Here is a 22,610-nt window from a genome sequence, read left to right as displayed (position 1 = left end):
TTTTTAGTTACCTGGTGGGAGACGAATTGTTTGTGGTAATGGAGTACCTCGCTGGGGGATCACTTACTGATGTTGTAACAGAGACCTGCATGGATGAAGCACAGATTGCTGCTGTATGCAGAGAGGTGAGTTTGCTCCCTTTTTGAAAAGTTACAGTAACAATGTGGTTAAGAGGATGTGAAAAAAAGCAAATTTTTAGTTATTATCCAAGCAGGATACTTTTAAGGGTGAGAGGGAGTGCCATTAAAAATACACCCCTAAACAGTGGAAACAAGGACAAAGTGGTACACATCTTCACCCTAAGTATTAATTAATAAGTTTACTTGTGGCTTTATCGATCTCATTAAAGGTGACCAATGAGATGATATTCATTAATGAATTTGAGACATACTGTTTGCTTAGGCTAGTAGAATTCTGCCACATTGCCTACATCTAAGCCAAAAATGAGCCTTTCTTTCTTCCATGTAATCTTTTCCTACAGATGAGACTTAGGTTAATGATTTGCTTATTGTCATTAAAACTGCAACAGTACTTTCTTCGAATATCCTAGGAATCATTGTCACAAAGGACAAAATTGTAAAAGTTCTTACGACTATTATGTTTCCTGTGATTTGGCTTTCAGCATTTTTACAGTGAATTATAAGTAAATTATAAACTTTGTTCATGTAAGAACAGTATATGTGATGTTTTTCCTTTTTCAGCTTTTATTAGGTGTTTTTTAAAAAGTATTCTTTGAAACTTTTAATTCTAATGTAATTATGCTTCACCTAAGGGTAGCCCTCTTGACTCAGGAGAGAAACAATAATATATCCCTTAACAAAGAATGTTTGATCACTTAAAAGCTGATAAAAACTTAAGGATTTATCTATTTATACTTAATTTGTTTTTCTAATAATTTTTTTCATAATCAATATAAAATTATTTTAGTAGTTCCTCTAATTGTGATAACATTTGTTTCTATTTGTTTACACAAGTATTTTTCTGGGGATTTGTCCTTTTCAGGAATCTGCTTAAATGCTTGGTAAATGTATTGCAGTAATACACAGTTAATCTGGTTTTTTTCTTTGAATAGTAGAGTATTTTGAATGAGACTTCTGTTATTAATGATGTACAGACTTTATTTGTTGTTATACTTTAGTGGGGGTAAGAAATAAAAACAACTTTTTCCAAGTTACAATTTATACTCAGTTACATAAAAAAAACATAGCAAGCAGATTTTTAAAATTGAATTTCATTCTTGTTTTTAAGGAAGTGAGAGTAGTTCTTCTGCTCTTTTGACTCAGTGCTTTCTGAAATACGGCATAAGAGGGTAGTGGTGTCTAGGATCATCATTGGTGTCTAGGGTGTGGGTATAGCTTTATGTAAAACCTACCATAGAAGAAATGAAGAAAACATTTTACATAGTTTTGAACAGCTGGAGAGAACCAGACCCGCAGTGGCTTACATTGATTAGACTTCGGCATATTTCAGATTCAAATGAGAATGATAACAAGTTTATCCTTTACTGTTGAAATGATTTCTTAAAAGCCTTGTGCATCTTTACCAAGTACTGCATACCTTTAGGCATTTAAACCTGAGCAGACCTAGAAATCATGTAGACCCACCCACCATTTCATAAATGAGAACATTGAAGACTAAGTGATATTCTATGCTATTAAATAATCTGTGGCAGAAATAGGACTAGATAAGACATTATTTAATAATTGTCTCTGGATAAGAGCAGAGAGTGGGAAGAGGGGGATCTAATTATTTAAGGTGTCCTATTTTCATAACTGCATGTGACAGGATTTTTTTTCTTCATAAATGTATTATTAGAGTGTCTTCTGCTGGTTACTAGAGGTGGTGCTCAGGTCATAAATAGTGTATGTGAACTTCCCTTAGACTTTTCAGGGACTGTTTCATTGATAGGTGTTTTTCTCCTGTTCAGTGTTTACAGGCATTGGAGTTTTTACATGCTAATCAAGTGATCCACAGAGACATCAAGAGTGACAATGTGCTTTTGGGCATGGAAGGATCTGTTAAACTTAGTGAGTAACAAGTGAACAAATAACATTTATATGTTACTTACAATTTTCTGCCTTTTGTTTAAGTGAAAACCCTCTTCTGCTATTAACATTTTTATGACAATACATGGAGTGGGGGAGAATAGTAGTAAAAAGATATGGGCTGTCAGCTGGACAGCTTGAGTTTAAATAGCGGATCTGCTACTACTTGCTGAATAATTGTGGGTGAGTTACGTAATCTCTTTTTGTGTCCATTTTCTCATTTGTATGATAAGGAAAATAACAGTACCTATCTTAGAGAATTCTTCTGAGTAGTAAAAATGTAAAGCACTGAGGAACAGTGTCTGGGACTATTATAATGTTGGTGCTGTCTTCCAAACATAAACTTGGATTTATCTCTGCTACCTGTTGGGGTAGGTTTTTGTCATTATGCTGTTCATCTTTCTCTGGATTTGGTAGATGGTGGCCTAATTGGGGAAGGGCTGTACGACCCTTATGTCAGAGATGACAAGGTCTGAAAAAAACCATGTGTAAACCTCTCCCTAATTAACTTCTGTATCAGACATGGTAGAGTCATGGAAAAAAAAAAAAAAACTCCTTTCCTCTGCTGGTTATAATCTCAGTTCCATCCATGTCCTCTGGAGGATTCAAGAAGACCTTCTAGTGAGGTTTCTCCAACTATGCAAAATTCAAGGCATTTCTTAGATCAAGAGACCAAAAACGTTTTCTTCTGTTTGCCTAGAGAGTTTGGCTCCTTTTTCAACATCTTTTTTTAAGATAGATCCTCCAAAGGTTATTCAACCACATGAAAGGGGACCCACAGGTTCTGTCAGATGGTCAGAATATATAGTTAATAATTGTAATTTTAGTGGGAAAACTAGAAATTGACATTCTCATACATTTTTGGTGGATACACAGGTAAACTAAATTTGACTTTTTTGGATAATATGTTACCATGGCTCTACAACTTACTAGATGAATGATATTGGATAAGTTATCTAAAAATATGTATGCCTCAGTTTCCCCATTTGTAAATGGAAATCATAATAGTAGTAAATATGCCTGTCTCATAAAGTTATCATGAGGTATGTTAATTCTTATGAGTTATTATACTTGGAACAGTTATAAGCACTCATTTTAGCTGTAGATGTTATGATTTGACCTAACAGTTGCTCTTTTAGGATTCTCTCCTATAGAATTACTGAACATATGCACAGCAATAAGTACAAAAATGTTCTCTGCAACCTTGTAAAGAAAAACCAACAATATCTTAAATGTCTAGTAGTACAGAAATGGTTAAATACATTATGGTATTTTTATTTTCCGTGAAGTTGTGTAGTTATAATAATGTGGTGGGTTAATGTACTAATATGGAAAGATATCTAAAAAAATAGGTTTTAAAAAACAGTTTACAAAATATACTAACTAGGTAAAATAAACCAATCGGTTCACGGGTATTATTTGTACATTTGGAAATGCATAACGAAAAGTCTAAAGCTTACCAACCTAAATGTTAACAGTATTTACATATGGAGTAGAATGGGTTTAACAGTAGAAGGAAGGAAAAAATTCTAGAGTCTCATCTTGACTTTTCCACTAAATTAATACCGGGTACTAAATTAGGCATTCTGCTCTTCAGTTATAAAATGAGGTGGTTGGAATAGACTAATGCTGGTGAAGACCTTGTAGGTACAGTTGCAGTTAAACATGTTCTTTTCCTAGGCACTCTGCTGAGTCGGATACATATTATTATTAATTCTAGCTTCTGTTTATTTTCTTCAAAAGTAATTTCCACTTCCTGACCTTTGCCTGATTCACAGTGGACATAGTTTTGGTGTCCAGCTTTGGTGACTTTTTCTTTTAGACTTTTTTCAACTTTATTAAAATTCTTAGGATAGAATTATTTAGAATAAGAGGCTTCCTGATAGGGCTTCCCTGGTGGCGCAGTGGTTGAGAGTCTGCCTGCCGATTCAGGGGACATGGGTTCGTGCCCCAGTCCGGGAAGATCCCACATGCCGCGGAGCGGCTGGGCCTGTGAGACATGACCGCTGAGCCTGCGCGTCTGGAGCCTGTGCTCCGCAACAGGAGAGGCCACAACAGTGAGAGGCCTGCGTACCGCCCAAAAAAAAAAAAAAAAAAAAAAAATGTTTCCTGATAATTTACGCTCTACTTGTGGGAAGTAAAAGTTAAAAAGTGAGAGTATATAGCATCATCAAAATATTTGTAAGCCCATGCTGGTTTTCTTTATTAATACATTCTTAAAAATTAAGAGGCTGAAGACTCAAATGTAATTAGTTAAGTCATATTAAGTAAACTCTTAAACAACCCATGGACACCATTAACTCAAGATGTTTTATTTTGTTTTATAGCTGACTTTGGTTTCTGTGCCCAGATCACCCCTGAGCAGAGCAAGCGAAGTACTATGGTTGGAACGCCATACTGGATGGCACCAGAGGTGGTTACACGGAAAGCTTATGGCCCTAAGGTTGACATCTGGTCTCTGGGTATTATGGCTATTGAGATGGTAGAAGGAGAGCCTCCATATCTCAATGAAAATCCTTTGAGGGTAAGACCAATTAAGCACCAGCCTTATTTTAAGAAAAATAATTTTCTTTAAATCATTTATTTAGACCTTGCTTTTGCCAGGCACTGGCCAAGAATTTAGGATACGAAGTTGATAAAACCTAGTCTCTGCCCTCACTCTACGTCTAAAAATCATTTGCTTCTGGCTTATTGAGTTGAATGTGTTAGGTAAAGAGTTTGTGAATTTTTGGTAAGCTGAATGGTTTCTAAATTTGCACTTAAGTAAGAATTCGGTCACTTTTCTGCAGAATTAAGGGATTCTAGATATATCTTTCAGGTTGTTGACTTTGAACCTTGGCCTCTGTACCCCCAGGTACAAAGAGGAAAGCAGGATCACATCTATGAGAAGGCTGTGTAGATGGCAATGTTAAAGCCCATATTCAAACAAAAGAGTGAGGGTTCTGAGAAACAGATGAAGTCAGTAGACTTTAAACAGTTATGTACGTATTCCAGCAGCTGAGGTGGAGAGTTCCATCTTTCTTTCTTTCTCTTTTATCTTTTACTTCTTTTAAATTATCATATATGACTCAATATCAGTAGTTAATAAGGAAATGCAAATCAAAGCCTCAACAAGATCACTTCACCCTTACTAGAATGACTGTAATCAAAAAGGCAGACAATGATAAGTGTTGGTGAGAATGTGAAGAAATTGGAACCCTCATACACTGCTAGTGGAAATGTAAAATGGTACAGCACTTTGGAAAACAGTTTGACAGTTCCTGTAAAAATTAACTTTGAGTTACCATGTGACTTGGCAGTTCAACTGCTAAGTAAATAATGAAGAGAATTAAAAGCATTCATCCACCCAAGAACTTGTACACAAATGTTCATGGCAGCATTATTCATAATAACCAATAGGTGGAACACAGGGAATTTTTAGGGCAGTGAAAGTATTCTGTATGATACTATAATGGTAGTTGCATGACACTGTACATTTGTCAAAACCCATAGAACTGTGCAATACAAAGAGTGAACCCCAATGTAAACTACAGACTTATATTTAATGAAAGTGTGTCAGTATTGGTTCATCACTTGTAACAAAGTGTACCGTACTAATATACGATTTTAATAAGGGGGGAACTCTGTGTGTGTGTGTGTGTGTGTGTGTGTGTGTGTGTGTAGGGGTGGTATATGGGAGCTGTGTACTATCTGCTCAATTTTCTGTACATCTAAAACTTCTTATAAAAAGTCTATTGAGGTTTTTTGTTTTTTTTAATTCCATTTCTAGGAATTCAAAGAAAATAGAGAATTACATAAAGAATACAAAGATTTTCCAAAGGTGATTGACTAAATTATGAAGCACCCATATAATAAGACACTATTCAATTCAGCCATTAAAATAATTTTGTAGATCTAATCTGTTATTATTGATAGTAATGATGAGGGTGGGATATAGCTAGGTTTGTTTCGGGTTTTTTTTTTTTTTAAGACTTTTTTTAGAGCAGTTTCATGTTCACAGCAATATTGAGAGAAAAGTACAGAGATTTCCCATATGCCCTCTCCCCCTACACATGCATAACCTCCCCCATTATCACCATCCCTCACAGAGGGTACATTTCTTACCATCATTGAACCTACACTGGCACATCATTATCATTCAGTGTCTATAGTTTACATTAGGGTTCACTCTTGATGTCATATATCGTGGGTTTGGACAATTGTATACTGAATAACGTGTCCATTATAAAAGTATCTTAAAGAGTATTTTCATTGCCTTAAAAATCCTATGTGTTCCACCTGTTCACCTATAGCTATACAGATATAGTTAATTTAAAATTTCTTAAAGCGGTTTCAGCAAATCCCATTGTTTTGAAATGTGGTATGACTTGGAAAAAAAATCTTAAGAAAGATAAATGGGATACTATATGTGGATGGTGGGATTGTGGTCATTTTTCTTTATACCATTTTATTATAGTGGTAGTTTTATTTATCAGTATGTATTTATAATCCAAAAAAGAAAAAGGTGAAGATAATTTTGAAAAAGAAGTCAGGGAAATGTAATATCTAAAAATAAATTGAAAAATATCTAATCAAAATGGGTAGAAATAATAACCACACTTTAGTGTGTATGACAGTTGTCTTTAAATACGTAAAAGATCCATAAACTTTAAAGTACTCTCTAACTTTGTTGAGCTCTCTTAAGTATGTCAGAGTTGTTCTTCTATTCTTAGGCCTTGTACCTGATAGCGACTAATGGAACCCCAGAACTTCAAAACCCAGAGAAACTTTCTCCAATATTTCGGGATTTCTTAAATCGATGTTTGGAGATGGATGTGGAGAAAAGGGGTTCAGCCAGAGAATTGTTACAGGTGAATTTGGAAATAATACTATTTTGGGAAAAAGTTGACTTTTTTGAGTAACCGGCAGAAAGTTTACATAGAGTTAATAATTACATTTCACTATTCATTCATTACCAGCAGCATGGCAGCTGCTGCAGTTCAGGATTTTATCTGCTGGGAATAAAATACCCATAATACTGGGATAAATGTATGAGTTTTTCATACTGCCAGTTCTCAAACCAGTTCATTGCAGGCATGGGTATCTGGGTCATTTAACTGAGATTTTATAATATGAGAAAAACTAAAAAGACTACACTTTCCACCATAAAAGTGATGTAGTGATTATGTTGATTTTATATAAGTACTGAAATATGTACTTGTTAAATAAATTATGATCCATAAAGTAGTCTTTAGGGCTTAATTGAAATATTTGGCTTCTAAACTGGTGACATTTACATTTATTTTCCCCCACTCTTTCTGACAGCATCCCTTCCTGAAACTGGCCAAACCATTATCCAGCTTGACACCACTGATCATGGCAGCTAAAGAAGCAATGAAGAGTAACCGTTAACATCATTGCCGTGGCCTCATATTCTTTTTTTCATTTTCTAAAAGAATCTTTTAATATATGAAAATTATTATTCTTTGGGGGTTTAAAGAAATGGTCTACATAACATGGAGGAAAAAAACAAGCTACTATTTTCTGAAGACAACCAAGAAAACATTGCAGAACAGAATGACAACTTTCTATTGAATCCCTTCTTTAGGGTCCAAAAGGAATTGTGGACTGAATCACTAGCCTTACATCTTTCAGCAGAAAGCCCATCAGGGCCATTTATCATGCTTGAGATTTGCATTTTATTTTGCTGACTTCATTATAATAGATCCCATTCATTGTCCCTTTTGGGGTATTCTCAGTACTTGAATGGCAGATTTGAGTTTTTCAGAGTATGTGTTTTATCTGCTAGTCTTCTTTTCTCTCTTCTTCATAACTTTCTTTTCCTTGACTTGCTCCTTCTGAGTTGCTTTGAGAAATGTTTCTTATGCGTAAATTGGAGGCAAGTGTGATAGAAATTATGTAGCTCCTTATATCGGCAAAGGAGTTCAATATGGTTTAACTTTGTATAGAAGTTAGAACCAGCTATTGTTACATGTAATATTTCAGTTCAGAATTTGAACTGAAGGAAGGGAAGAAAAGAATGTGATTTTTACCTTTTTTAACAAATGTGAAAGAATCCGTTTTAAAAATTTCATAATAGTGAGTTGTTTGGCATTTGTTACATGTATAGAGAGAAGACTAATAATCTATATTTATAACTAAATCATTGAAACAGAAAAAGAATCTCATTGACTCTGCTTTCTTACACTTTGTTTTTCTTTCTGTGTCCTCTTCAGATTTGGCTTCAGGACTTTGGTTTGTGCCGCTAATTTCCCCTTCCCTCTTTTTTTCTCTTCATTTTGGAAATAAGTTTCTGTATATGTTGTAATTTTAGCTAGTTTGTTTTTTTAATTAACCCTTTCTCACCCTACTCCTCCCCCACTTCCCATGGTAAATAATGTAATAACCATTGAATTTTCAGAATTTAAAAGTTAACCTTTTTTTTTTCCATTTAAAGGTAAAAAATATTTGGAGCTAGCAGAGACAAAGTGAGAGGCTTGAACCTTGGTGAGCTCTAAAATAGATAAGATTATATTCATGAAAGAGAAATGTCAGTTACTTAGAGATGCAGTTTCTGACCAGTAAACTGTAGAGATTTGTTATAAACATTGTTCCCAACCCATTACCAACATTTTTACTGTCTGTGAGAACTTAAGTGACAAAGTACTTCTTGGTAAATTCATGGGTCATTTGAGATGTTGAGTTACTTTAAATTTTTTTCAAATAAGTAAATAATATTCATGTAAAAAACTGGAGAAAGAAAGAATAATGAAATGTGCTTGTTGATAGCAATACATTTTTTATTTTAAAGATTTAAAAAAGGTCTGTGACCTGTAACGTTAATTATTAGAGTGCCCTCTCTTCTCCCTTCCCCTCCTCCCTTCTTCTTCTCTCATCATTTTAATTGTTTGGCTTTTGGAGGCAGTATTGTCCCTTCTGACATGCCAAGAGCCACATGAAAGAGAAAAATATGTGCTTTGGTTCTGGCTTTTTGTTCCCACCATTCGCTCCTAATTGACTTCACACCTACTTGCCATCCTGCAATAGTACAAATCATGAATAAAAATAATTTTGATGTTTTGGAGTACATTAGGAGAACTTAATATGAGTTTTATTTCCTATCATTCCCATCATATCTCTGTTAAGATACAGGTATAAGGATAGAAATGGCTGGTGGGTTTTTTTTTTAATTGGTAATACAGGAAGGTTTTCATAAAAATAAGATAATTAGTGAAACTTGTATCTAGAGCACTTAATAGTCTCTGTTTTCAATTTGATTCTTGATTTCATTTTTCTCTGGATTACGTTGGCCTTCTACAGCTATTACTAAATTACTTTACAGAAATAAGCTGGTTTATTTCTGGTGGAAAGCTACAGTGTCTGTTGAGTTCCAGATTTGAACATTCTTTGTAAATAGTTGTCTGGATGGATTATGATAAAGAAGATTCTACCAGTGAAATAGAAAACCAACTAGATGGTATAAGACTGTGATCCTCATGACCACTCTAGAAGGCATTTCCATGCGTAAGTCATAAAGACCATATTCACTGAATGCAGTGCCAATGCCCCATTTTTATGCCTGTGACTCAGCAAAGGTCTTTTCAGTTTATAGAAGCAGTTTGGGGTTTGTATTTACAACTTGCTTGATGGTTACCTGCATGTCCATTGCTGGCAACGGACTTTGTCATTAAAACCTGACTCCTAGGTCAAGGGAGCTACGCTGTGGTTTATTCTTTACTTACTTGGATAAACTAACTTGTAATAGAAATGTACTTTGGTTAATTCTGAAATGTGTCAATTTTTGAATAATCTTAATCTTAAAAGCAATACAGAATTGTGATTTATTAATTTTAAATTAAAATGTTCACATGTTGTTGCAAGAAAAATTATATCTGAATCAAGATTCATGGGTTTTTTTTAATAACTGCCTTTTGTATTTACCTTTTTGTCATTACTTTAGAATGAAAATTCCCATTTAAATCTAAAAATTACCTTAGTAGTCCTCCTTTGTTATTAAGACAATATTACTGTAGTATTTATTATATTTCAGACTCTCTGGCAGTCTAAAAGTTTCCTTCTCCTCTTGTTCCTTTTGCTGCTTTTAGGGACAGTTAAAACTGGGAAACCATGAAAATATTGAATATTTCATCCTACATAGAATAGTAAACAAGTAGATTGATTGTGCTAGCATAAGAAACTAAGGCTAACACAACTCTGTTTTCATGTGTTGAGTGCCTGGCACACGATACAAATTCTCTTCTCCTGCTTAAAATGTATCTAGTTACCACCAGTCCTAAATGACCTGTGCCTTTAATAAGCAATTTAAAACTACCTATGAGTATTTCTTTGTAGGGCTCACATAAATACATGTTTGTTTATATATACTGTATTCTAGCCAGAATAATTTTAGATCTGATCAGGCAGTAGCTATAGTTAGAAAAAACAATGGGTGCTTAAATTTGCATCAGTTTTTTAATCTAAAAGTTTTTAAATATACTGAGATCCATATCCAGTGGAATGTCAAAAATCATTATGGAATATAGCTAAAATCCAGATTAAGATTCTTCTGGGGTTTTTTTTAGTGAAATTATAGTAATACAGAAAGCAGATTGTCTTCCTTGTCTCAACTGCTCCCACAATAAACAACTAAAATCAGTTTTTCCACAGTGTGTGTATATGTGTAAGAAAGGGGGAAAAATACACACACACACACACTGATTTTATTTCTCACTAACACATTTATTGACCACTTTGACAAAGACACTGTGGTAGATATTGTGGGAATTACAAAGGAGAACCAAGCACTGGCCTAGCCTTGAGAGAACTGAAGTCTTTCTCATTCACCATTCTAGAATGTTGCCAAATGAGAAAGAAATGTATGATAATTCTGTCAAACATCTTTGGTAGGAATGTCTTGTGTGTTTTTTGTTTGTTTTGTTTTGTTTTTGTTTTTGTTAGATAGAAATGGAACTAAGTGAAAGTAACTTGTCTTTTCTGTTTTGTCTTCAAATTTTATATTGACTTTTATTTTTAATTTAATCCCATTCAATTATTTAATTGTTACATTGACATTGACTGCTGTATTTGATGACCTTGTTCAATAATTTTGTTCTTTCAGGGCTAGAAATAAACTTTTTTAAATTTTCATTTTCCCTTTTCCTAAACTTTAATTCTTTCTTTAGATCAGAGTAGCTTAAAAGAATAAGTGTAATAGGTTTTCAAAGAATGTTCTAGTATTTTTTAGGGGTGAATGTTTTTTAAACATGTCATGGCACCATGAATGTATTACAGAGCTCCAAATTAGAAAGGTTTTCAAAAATTAATGAGTAATAAGCATGAGCCTTCGCTCTTTTAAATCAGTTTCAGAATAAATTTGTTCAAAATGTTCTGGCTATCAGACCCAGGGAAGCACTTCTGATCTGTTGAAATACCTTCAATAATTTGGCCTGAAATTCTAATGCTTACCTAGGTGAAGTAATAAGAATCTTACCAGAATTTTTGTGTTAAATGCACCAAGAAATCTTTAAAAGTGCCATACGTTAAGGCATCACTTCATTATATGCATTTAATTTGAATGTTGGATATGCTGACATGGAGAACAGGTGCATTATAGAGAGTTCACTATGAAAAAGCAAAATTATACATTTTTTAGCCTGGAGTGGGGGATGTAGGCAATGACTGCATAAAATATATTCGTTACACTATAAAACTGCTTTGTGCTATTCTGCCATTTGTATTTCTTTTTTTTTTTTTTTTTTTTTTTTTTGCGATACGCGGGCCTCCCACTGTTGTGGCCTCTCCCGTTGCGGAGCACTGGCTCCGGACACGCAGGCCCAGCGGCCATGGCTCACGGGCCCAGCCGCTCCAGGGCATGTGGGATCTTCCAGGACCGGGGCACGAACCCGTGTCCCCTGCATCGGCAGGCGGACTCTCAACCACTGCGCCACCAGGGAAGCTCTGTATTTCTTAAACTATAGCAAATGCCCAAAACATTTGCCTAAGAAAAGTTCAAAAATGCCTAGATGATTGATTTTATTGAAAAGCACTATTTGTAGGAGCTTAACACATGCTTTACTACTATTTTGACATTTGTGACTTTTTTTAAATTAGGGAATGATTTTTTATGCAAATCATTTAACAAGTTTTTATCTTTTGAAGAGGAGGAAGAGTAGAACAATGAAGGGAAAGGTCTTTTTTGACCTTTATTTTAGGTTTTTAACAAAATAATATGCACAGATTAAAAAGATAATCTTAAAGGAGTCATTATAAATAGTGTCAGTCCCCAGCTGCAGACTTTCTCACTGCAGAGTCCTGCTCCACAGAGGCATCTGCTTTTAACTTTGAGCTGGTTTTAGCATGCATTAATTTTCAGATTTCTATATTATATACTTATACAGGTATTTCTTTTTTTTAACTTTTTTTATTTCGGTTTTTGTTTGGGGTTTTTTTTTAAATTAATTTTATTTATTTATTTATTTTGGCTGTGTTTGGTCTTAGTTGTTGTAACACGGGCTTTCTCTAGTTGCGGTGAGTGGGGGCTACTCTTTGTTGCAGTGCGTGGGCTTCTCATTGCAGTGGCTTCTCTTGTTGCGGAGCACGGGCTCTAGGAGCGCCGGCTTCAGTAGTTGCAGCACGCAGGCTCAGTAGTTGTGGCACACACGGCATGTGGGATCTTCCCGGACCGGGGCTCAAACCTGTGTCCCCTGCATTGGCAGGCGGATTCTTAACCACTGAGCCACCAGCGAAGTCCTACAGGTATTTCTTGACATTTCTGTATTTTACTTTTTCTGGAAACTTCCTGTTATGACAGTTGAGAATTTAGTTACTATTATACCATCCCATTTTCCCATTTCTACTCCCTCTAGTCTCCCAATTAAGAAAGGTGGCAAAGTTTTATTTGATTAGCAGTCAGTTTTTACCTTATGACTATGTGGGACTGCTGTTCACTTGAGTTGAGTAATTTATTATCACATGTCATTTCTTGTGCAACTCTTTGCTTTTCTTATTGTTAATTTTGTCTTTTTGTTTCCTTTCAAAGTTTCTATGTTCCTATCACTAAGTTTTTCCAAACTCACCACAAAAGCCCTCTGAAAACAATTTTCTATAGAATTAAATGTCTTGGATAAGGACAGTTCCTTTTTCTTTCTGGGAACTTGATTAGGGCTCCAGTTCGGGCTATTTCTCTACAGGCCTCAGCATCTGAAACTCAGTTTCACTTTTCTTCTGAGTTTAGATCCTTTGTTTCCTTTTGCTTGGTTTATTCCTCATTTTGGAGAAGTATATCTTTCATTAGTGTCCTGGAGAAGTACATCTTTCATTAGTGTCCTGAGGAAGGGTGCATATAGGTTAAGATTTTTAAGAGCTTGCATGTCTGAAAATGTCTCACATTTAATTGATAGTACAGGATTTTAGATTGGAAATAATCTTCCTTGAGAATTTTGAAGTCCCTGCTTCATTATCTTAAAAACCTGCCATTTCTTTTTTTTTTTTTTTTTTTAAACCTGCCATTTCTGATAACATCTGTGTATGTAACCCATTTTTCTGCCTCTCTGGAGCTTTTGTTCTGAAAATTTACCATGAAATGCCTTGGAGAGGGTCTATATGTTTAGCTTTTGGCAGGCCTTCATGATAGCAGAGTAATTTCCTTCAGTTCTGGTAAATTCTTGTATTATTTTTTTAATAATTGCCACTTTTTTCCCTGTTATTTCTTTCTGGAATTCCAGCATTAATCTCCTGTTTTTCTTATCTTTTCTGCTTTCCATCTCTTTGCCTTTTGTTTTTAACTTTCTGGGAGAATTTCCTTGATTTTACCTCTGACCCTTTTTTGAACATATATCAACTATCACTTTTTTTGTTGTTTTACTTATTTACTTATTTATTATTATTATTATTTTTTTTTTTTTTGGCTTCACCGTGCAGCTTGCGTATCTTAGTTACCCAACCAGGGATTGAACCCGGGGCCACGGCAGTGGGAAAGCGCCAAGTCCTAACTACTGGACCACCAGGGAACTCCCTCACATTTTTAAGATCATTCTCCTTTTCTGATCTTTTTACAGCCTTCTGTTCTTATTTCATAAATTCAATATCTTCCCTGGTGTATTAAGGAGTTTTTCCTTAGCTCAATTTGCCATAACAAAATACCATACACTGAGTGGTTTCAACAACAGAAATTTATTTCTCACAGTTGCAGAGTCTTAAAAGTCCAAGATCAAGATGCCGGCAAAGTAGGTTTCATTCTGAGGCCTTTTGGCTTGTAGGTGGTCACCATCTAGCTATGTGCTCACTGGACCCCCTTCTGTATATGTACACTTGGAAAGAGCAATCTCTCTGGAGTCTCTTCTTACAAGGACACTAATCCCATCAAAAGATCCCACCCTCATGACCTCATCTAACTTAAGTTACCTCCCAAAGACCCCATCTCCAGATTCCAATACAGTGAGGGGTAGATGAATTCGGGGGCAGACACAGACATTCAAGCCATAATAGGTCATTTTTTTAAAAGAGTTTTTAAATTATCTCCAGGTTTGTTTATTTTTTCTGGGTTCTTTTTTTAAGTATAACACTGGAACTGCACTAAACATTTCACACTGATTTTTCTCAATTCTCAGTGGGGCTCTTGGTGCTGCCCACTGCTCATTCATTTCGCTCCTAGGTCTTTTTTTTCCTTTCTCATTTTCTCCAAACTATCTCATGACTTCCAACCCCTTTATCCCACCATCTCAACACTTTCTTCTCCCCTACTGCCAGAATTCTCTGGGTTTTTGACTTTGCCTTCTTCCTTTTGGTCTCAGTGAAAGATGTTCTTCCTCTCAGTGGCCAGACTCACCAGGGACCCATTCTCAGTATTCCACCACCTCCCAGGTCTCCAGGCCACTTTGATCCTAACTCTCCTATACCTTTTACCTGTGCCTCTGTTCTTTCCAACCCTCAGCAAAACAAGCATTCTCACCTATCTTCCTTTTAAAAGTTTCCTTTGACTTTCCTCAGGTAAACTTGTGGAAAGAGGAGACCATACTTCCTGTTTTTCTCATTATCATATCGCATCTACTGTCAACATGTCTTTGAAACTATCCCTACAAACATCTCCAAATCACTGAATTTCCAAGAGATTCTCAAAACATCAAAAAGATGACTTCCCTGGTTGTCCAGTGGTTAACACTGCACTCCCAATGCAGGAGGCCTGGGTTCGATCCCTGCTTAGGGAACTAGATCCCACAAGCATGCTGCAACTAAGATCCCGCATGTTGCAACTAAGACCCAGTGCAGCCAAATAAATAAAGAAATAAAGCAAAAAACAAAAAAGTGACTTCCGTTCACTGTTAACTAGCATGCTCACTGGTGTATTTGAGAATTTCTAAGATTCTACTCGTTATCAGTCTTCCTTTATGCAAAATAGAGGACTTTTATTCCTAGCCTTTTAAAAGTGCTGTGACCAGATATTTATTTCGGGCTAAGGTCCAGAATGTGATGCAGGTATGGATTTGGTAAGCTTTTAATCAGTAGGGTTCTGTTTTCACCACTGAATATAAAATATACAAGTAGCTCTTGGTAAACTTAGCAATCGGGAAGGAAGAGTGGTAAGGATAAAAAAGAGCAAATTCTTAAAAATCTCTTCAGAACGTAATTTGTACTGTACATTATTTGAGTAGTCTTAAAACGTGTGTTGTTCTTTGAGCATATTATTGTGGGAACCCAAAGGAGAAAGGCTTACCTAAGAATGTGCAGAGTGATGGAGGAAAGCTAGCCCAGCCTTAAAAACCAGTCATAGATTCTTGGTCAGAAATTAAGAGTTGATGAGTATAAAGAGATTTTTATAGCCTGTGTAGTCCTGATTATAACTTTTTAACCTAGGCATCTTAGTTTTTGTTTAGGGGAAAAGACTAAAAATATTGCCTCTCTAGAAAACAAAATATGTTCAGTATATAATGACAGCCTTTGTATAAATTTGTAACCCATGAGGTTGATTATTTTGAAATGAACAACACTCATGTGGATATGTAACTTGTGGTATACTCATTACTTTTTATCCACAGATCCCAGTTTGTGTTCTGTAGCAGATGAAAACATTCATCCTAGTTGTGCTGCCCTTTTTCTTTTTAAGCAATCAAAATGGAGTAACAGTGCCACATGCATTCTTGTCTTTCATTTTTAGATCTGTAGGTATATACAGTATTGCCATGAATGCACTGCCAAAAAACGTTTTTCTCTATTTCTTAATGAATTACTTTACCTTGACTTCTCCTGTATTTAAAAATAAATGCACCATTTTCAAAAACTATTTGATCTGGGCCATATGATTAAGGAATGTCTAACAGTACAATCTGATTCTCATTACTTTAATATATTGTCTTTAAAATATTTAAGGAGTTTTGTGGATGAAGCTACAAGACCTCTTAATCACATTCAGTATTCCTTACACTCTAGGATACTATAAGTTTTGCTGCTAGTAACTTTGTTGAAGAGCTTTGTTTTTCAATAAACTAAAAAAAAAAAAAAAAAAACTTTAACCATTTGACGTTTTACTACAGACATTGCCACTATTTTGATCACACTCTTCTTGGTGATACGAGAAGTATTTAAATGTTTTGCCTTTTCTTTTGTTCATCTGTAGATCTTTTGGAGTATATTCTAAGACCAAGGATTCATTGAAAAATAAGTGTAGGCCATAGGCTGTTGAATACATGGATCAGCCACTTTCATATAACTTGCATTGTCAGCCAAGCAAATACTTTTCCACCTCCTTTCATCTATGCATGTTTTACTGCTGATACTCTCCACTGTGTGCCACTGTGTGTCCTGTTTCAGTATTTATTTTAATGACTATGCACAGGTGACCATGGTCTTGACACAAGAAGCCTAAGTACTTGAGTATTTCTCGCTGCACATTTCTTCATCACTAAGCATTGTAAAGCAGAGCTTTATTAAAGCTTTTTTTTTAATAACTTGGTTTCATCATATAGTTATTTGTGCTTAGGAGTTTCTTCTAAATAGAAATAAAATTGGAGTGTATAATTTTAAATTTTGCTGCCAATGGGAGAACCAGTTATGCTTTTAGTTAGTAACAATATTACTCTAGTAGACTGTGCACTGAAAATTGTTGCTGTGAATTGGTTGTTTTCTGTTTGTTTTGGGCGATAATAAAAGTGCCTACATTATAGGGATTTTTTTTAGGGTCAGATGAGTTAATTACACATAAAATGCTTGGAATGTGCCTAGCATATATTTAGCACTCAATAAGTGTGATCTATCACTTTTTTTTTTTTTTTTTGGCCATGCTGTGTGGCATGCAGAATCTTAGTTCCCTGACCAGGGATTGAACCTGAGCCCCACTGCATTGGAAGTGTGGAGCCTTAACCACTGAACTGCCAGGAAAGTCCCCACCTATCACTTTTTTAAACCATATTCATTGGACAGCCCTTTATGACAATGCAGTAGCAGATAGGGGGCTAATGAACTGAGAATGCTGCACAGAGCTATTTGCCCTTTCCCCCCACCTCATCTTTTAAAAAATGTATGCATAATATATCTTAAGGAAATTATATTGAAAATATATGAAGACAGTCCCAATACATCATTGTTTGGTAACATACTATGAAATTACATATTTCATTTTACAGTATTGCATAACTTGCAATATGAGACACTCTGTATTATAGTTTGGATAATCATTTTCCTGAAAGAGATTAAAAAATAAAAAGAAAAATGTACTTTGGAATTGGTTTATATATCTATTATTAATAAGTTTGACTGTAAGTAACAGGTACCAAGAGTGACTGAACAAGCAGGAATTTAAGTCACACCAAAAAAGTTCACTGGTAGTTTGGGTTGTCATAGAGTCCAGCGATGTCACCAAGAACTTGGGCTTTGTTCGTATTTTCACTCCACCATTCTTCACACGTAGGCCTATATCCTTATGCCTGTTGCCACACAGATGCACAATGGCTGCTCCACCTCCAGTCTCACGTCAGGCAAGAAGAAGAAAGGTGGGCAAAAGACGAGGAAAGAAGGAAGGAGTAGTACATGTATCAGTAAAGAACATGTTCCCAGAAACCCTTAGTTTCTGTCTCCTTGACCATAACTCTCATTTGGCTTCTCCTAGCTGCAAGAGATCTGGGCAAGAGTGTTTTAAAAGCTGGGCACATTGCCTCCCCAGACAAAATCAGACTTGTTAGTAAAGAAGGGGGAATGGACGTGGTATACAGCAGTGGCCACCATGGCTTGCATGTGAAAACTGCACAGTTTCAATTTTTTATAGCTTTTCCCCTTAGTCTGTTCATGCTGCTGTAACAATATCATACACTGAGTGGCTTATAAACAACAGAAACATTTCTCACAGTTCTGGAAACATTTCTCAGTCCAAGATCAAGGTGCCAGCAGATTTGGTATCTGGTGAGGTCCCTCTTCCTAGTTCATAGCTTTGCTTCTCACTATGTCCTTATATGGTGGAAGAGGCAAAGGAACTCCTTGGGGGTCTCTTATAAGGGCACCCTCATGACCTAATCATCTCCCAAAGGCCTCACCTCTTCATACCATCACATTGGGGGTTAAGTCTCAACCTATGAATTTTGGGGGAGACAAAAATTCAGTCTCTGGCATCCCCTTTCACATCTGTTGTCTCCTTTGATACTACATAGCTCATTTTTAGTTAGAAGGAAAAAGGGTCAGAGAGGCTGAATAATTTACTCAGTAATGACCCAGCTAGAATTTCAGCCTTTCCATTACCCATCAACTCCTCGAGAGTTAACTGGAAACAACTTTCAGCTCCATAGGCCTCACCTCAGCTGTATAGATAGTTGACTTTGAAGGAATGTAATTGTTTACATAGCTTATGAAAACATAAATGCAATTTAAATATTGTTGCAGTGTTACACATTTAGTAATCCATCAGTGGGAAGAGACCACAAGTAGCTGCTATGAATTCTTGATGGAGTGATTGATTTAGCTTAGCTGAGGCAAAGCAGCTACCCAGAGCAGGAGCAGAGATGACCCACTTGCCCAGTGCAAATGGTCTTTCATGGCTTTGCCTTGCCTTTGAGTTCCCTCTAGAGGGCGTTGCTGCCACTGACAGTCTGAAAGATCGATCGTGCGGAACACGAAAAACTGATTCTTGCCACTGCGGTGTGATACTCAGGTTTACGACACTACTGTGGAAGAATTTAGATGTAACAATCTGACTGTTTAGAAGCACAGACTCTCTTAGTTCTTTAGTCAAACTCAGTATCGGCAAAGCCACGTTCTTGTGGGGAGAAAACTAGTCAAGGCATCTCCCCCAACTTTCCAGTGCTCCAGAAAGCCCAACTCCTGTAATCATTTTTATTCTTTAAAAAATGTTTAACTACGTAAGTAAAACAGGAATACATTCTCATTTCGTAACTAACAGCAATTCAGGTTTACTCCACTCCAAGTCCCTTTCCTGAAGGAAATCTTACCATTTTGTCTTTTCAGACTTTTCTCTATTACATCTAGACACTGACAGTAATGTAGACCAAGCAGTTCCTGAAGTGTGCAAAGAACATTTATTTTTGTTTCCCTCTCTTCTAATCCATTTTATGAGGCTAGTTATTACCTGTTCCGTGGATGAAATTTAGAGCAAAGACTCCGGCAGTTTTACCAGCAAGTTCTATAAATATTCAAGGAAAAATAATTCCAAGCCTGCACAAACTATTCCAGTATGTAGAAAACATTCCCCAAATCCTGTTATGAGGATAGCATAAAGTGTGATACCAAAACAACATGTGAAAGGGAAAATTACAGGGCAGGCTTATTAATGAAAAACCAAATATGGCAATGTATAAAAAAGGTAGTACATCCCAATCAAGTAGAGTTATGCACAGTTAGTAAAATTTTTTTTTTTTTTTTTTTTTTTTTTGCGGTATGCGGGCCTCTCACTGTTGTGGCCTCTCCCGTTGCGGAGCACAGGCTCCGGATGCGCAGGCCCAGCGGCCATGGCTCACGGGCCCAGCCGCTCCGCGGCATATGGGATCCTCCCAGACCGGGGCACGAACCCGTATCCCCTGCATCGACAGGCAGACTCTCAACCACTGCGCCACCAGGGAGGCCCTAGTAAAATTTTAAGTCAATTTAATTTACCATATTAGTATATTAAATGAGCATCTCAAAAGGTGAAAAAATTTAGTAAAATTCAATATCAACTCAATTTTTTCAAAAATATATTTTAGCAAAGTAGGACTGTACTTCTTTAACCTGATGAAGTGTATGTACAGAAAACCTGCAACAAGAAATCATAGGGACTTCCCCTGATGGTCCAGTGATAAAGACCCCACACTTAAACATTCACAGAAAGATACACAAGATGAAAAGGCAGAGGGCTATGAACCAGATGAAGGAACAAGATAAAATCCCAGAAAACAACTACATGAAGTGGACATAGGCAACCTTCCAGAAAAAAGAATTCAGAATAATGACAGTGAAGATGATCCAGGACCTCAGAAAAACAATGGAGGCAAAGATCGAGAAGATGCAAGAAATGTTTAACAAAGATCTAGAAGAATTAAAGAACAAACAGATGAACAATACAATAAGTGAAATGAAAAATATACTAGAAGGAATCAATAGCAGAATAACTGAGGCAGAAGAACGGATAAGTGACCTGGAAGACAGAATGGTGGAATTCACTGCTGTGGAACACAATAAAGAACAAAGAATGAAAATAAATGAAGACAACCTAAGAGACCTCTGGGACAACATTGAATGCAACAACATTCGCATTATAGAGGTCCCAGAAGGAGAAGAGAGAAAGGACCAGAGAAAATATTTGAAGAGATTATAGTTGAAAACTTCCCTAACATGGAAAAGGAAATAGCCACCCAAGTCCAGGAAGTGCAGAGAGTCCCATACAGGATAAACTCAAGGAGAAAGACGCCAAGACACATAGTAATCAAATTGGCAAAAATTAAAGACAAAAATTGTTGAAAGCAGCAAGGGAAAAATGAAAAGTAACATACAAGGGAACTCCCATAAGGTTAACAGATGATTTCTCAGCAGAACCTCTACAAGCCAGAAGGGAGTGGGATGATAAAGTGATGAAAGGGAAGAACCTACAACCAAGATTACCAGGAAAGGATCTCATTCAGATTCGATGGGGAAATCAAAAGCTCTACAGACAAGCAAAAGCTAAGAGAATTCAGCACCACCAAACCACCTCTACAACAAAGGCTAAAGGAACTTCTCTAATTGGGAAACACAAGAGAAGAAAAAGACCTACAAAAACAAACCCCAAACAAGAAAATGGTAATAGGAACATACATATCGATAATTACCTTAAACGTGAATGAATTAAATGCTCCAACCAAAAGACACAGGCTTGCTGAATGGATACAAAAACAAGACCCATATATATGCTGTCTACAAGAGACCCACTTCAGACCTAGGAACATATACAGACTGAAAGTGAGGGCATGGAAAAACATTCCATGCAAATGGAAATCAAAAGAAAGCTGGAGTAGCAACACTTATATCAGATAAAATAGACTTTAAAATAAAGAATGTTACAAGAGACAAGGAAGGACACTACATAATGATCAAGGGATCAATCCAAGAAGAAGATATAACAATTATATATGCACCCAACATAGGAGCACGTCAATATATAAGGCAACTGCTAATAGCTATAAAAGAGGAAATTGACAGTGACACAATCATAGTGGGGGACTTTATTACCTTACACCAATGGACACATCATCCAGACAAAATTAATAAGGAAACAGAAGCTTTAAATGACACAATAGACCAGATAGATTTAATTGATATTTATAGGACATTCCAACCAAAAACAGCAGATTACACTTTCTTCTCAAGTGCACATGGAACATTCTCCAGGATAGATCACATCTTGGGTCACATATCAAGCTCAGTAAATTTAGAAAATTGAAATCTCATCAAGCATCTTTTCTGACCGTAATGCTGTGAGATTAGAAATCAATTACAGGGGAAAAAACATAAAAACAACACATGAAGGCTAAACAATACATTACTAAATAACCAAGAGATCACTGAAGAAATCAAAGAAGAAATCAGAAAATACCTAGAGACAAATGACAATGAAAACACGATGATCCAAAACCTATGGGATGCAGCAAAAGCAGTTCTAAGAGGGAAGTTTATAACAATACAGTCCTACCTTAGGAAACAGCAAACATCCCAAATAAACAATCTAATCTAACCTTACACCTAAAGGAAATAAAGAAGAACAAACAAAAACCAAAGTTAGCAGAAGGAAAGAAATCATAAAGACCAGAGCAGAAATAAATGAAATAGAAATAGAAAACAATAGCAAAGATCAATAAAACTAAAAGCTGGTTCTTTGAGAAGATAAACAAAATTGATAAACCATTAGCCAGACTCATCAAGAAAAAGAGGGAGAGGACTCAATATAATTAGAAATGAAAAAGGAGAACTTACAACAGACACTGCAGAAATACAAAGCATCCTAAGAGACTACTACAAGTAATCCTATGCCAATAAAATGGACAACCTGGAAGAAATGGACAAATTCTTAGAAAGGTATAACCTTCCAAGACTGCACCAGGAAGAAATAGAAAATATGAACAGACCAATCACGGTAAT

General features: G+C 36.0%; 1 protein-coding gene across 1 annotated transcript in view; it reads left to right on the top strand.

Annotated features, from left to right (window-relative positions):
• Positions 1-10,690, top strand: part of PAK2 (p21 (RAC1) activated kinase 2) — a 78,319-nt gene extending 67,629 nt beyond the window's left edge. Inside the window, exons 11-15 of the mRNA XM_060099348.1 lie at positions 8-125; positions 1,928-2,027; positions 4,373-4,569; positions 6,758-6,895; positions 7,350-10,690. Coding sequence (XP_059955331.1) covers positions 8-125; positions 1,928-2,027; positions 4,373-4,569; positions 6,758-6,895; positions 7,350-7,436 — 640 coding nt within the window. The 3' untranslated portion in view covers positions 7,437-10,690. The remainder of the gene's footprint in view (positions 1-7; positions 126-1,927; positions 2,028-4,372; positions 4,570-6,757; positions 6,896-7,349) is intronic.
• Positions 10,691-22,610: the final 11,920 nt, after the last annotated feature.

This window comes from Mesoplodon densirostris, chromosome 5 (assembly GCF_025265405.1).
Source record: "Mesoplodon densirostris isolate mMesDen1 chromosome 5, mMesDen1 primary haplotype, whole genome shotgun sequence".
NCBI classification, from domain to species: domain Eukaryota; kingdom Metazoa; phylum Chordata; class Mammalia; order Artiodactyla; family Ziphiidae; genus Mesoplodon; species Mesoplodon densirostris.
Note: the sequence above shows the minus strand (reverse complement) of the source record. Positions and strands in the feature narration are given on the sequence as shown.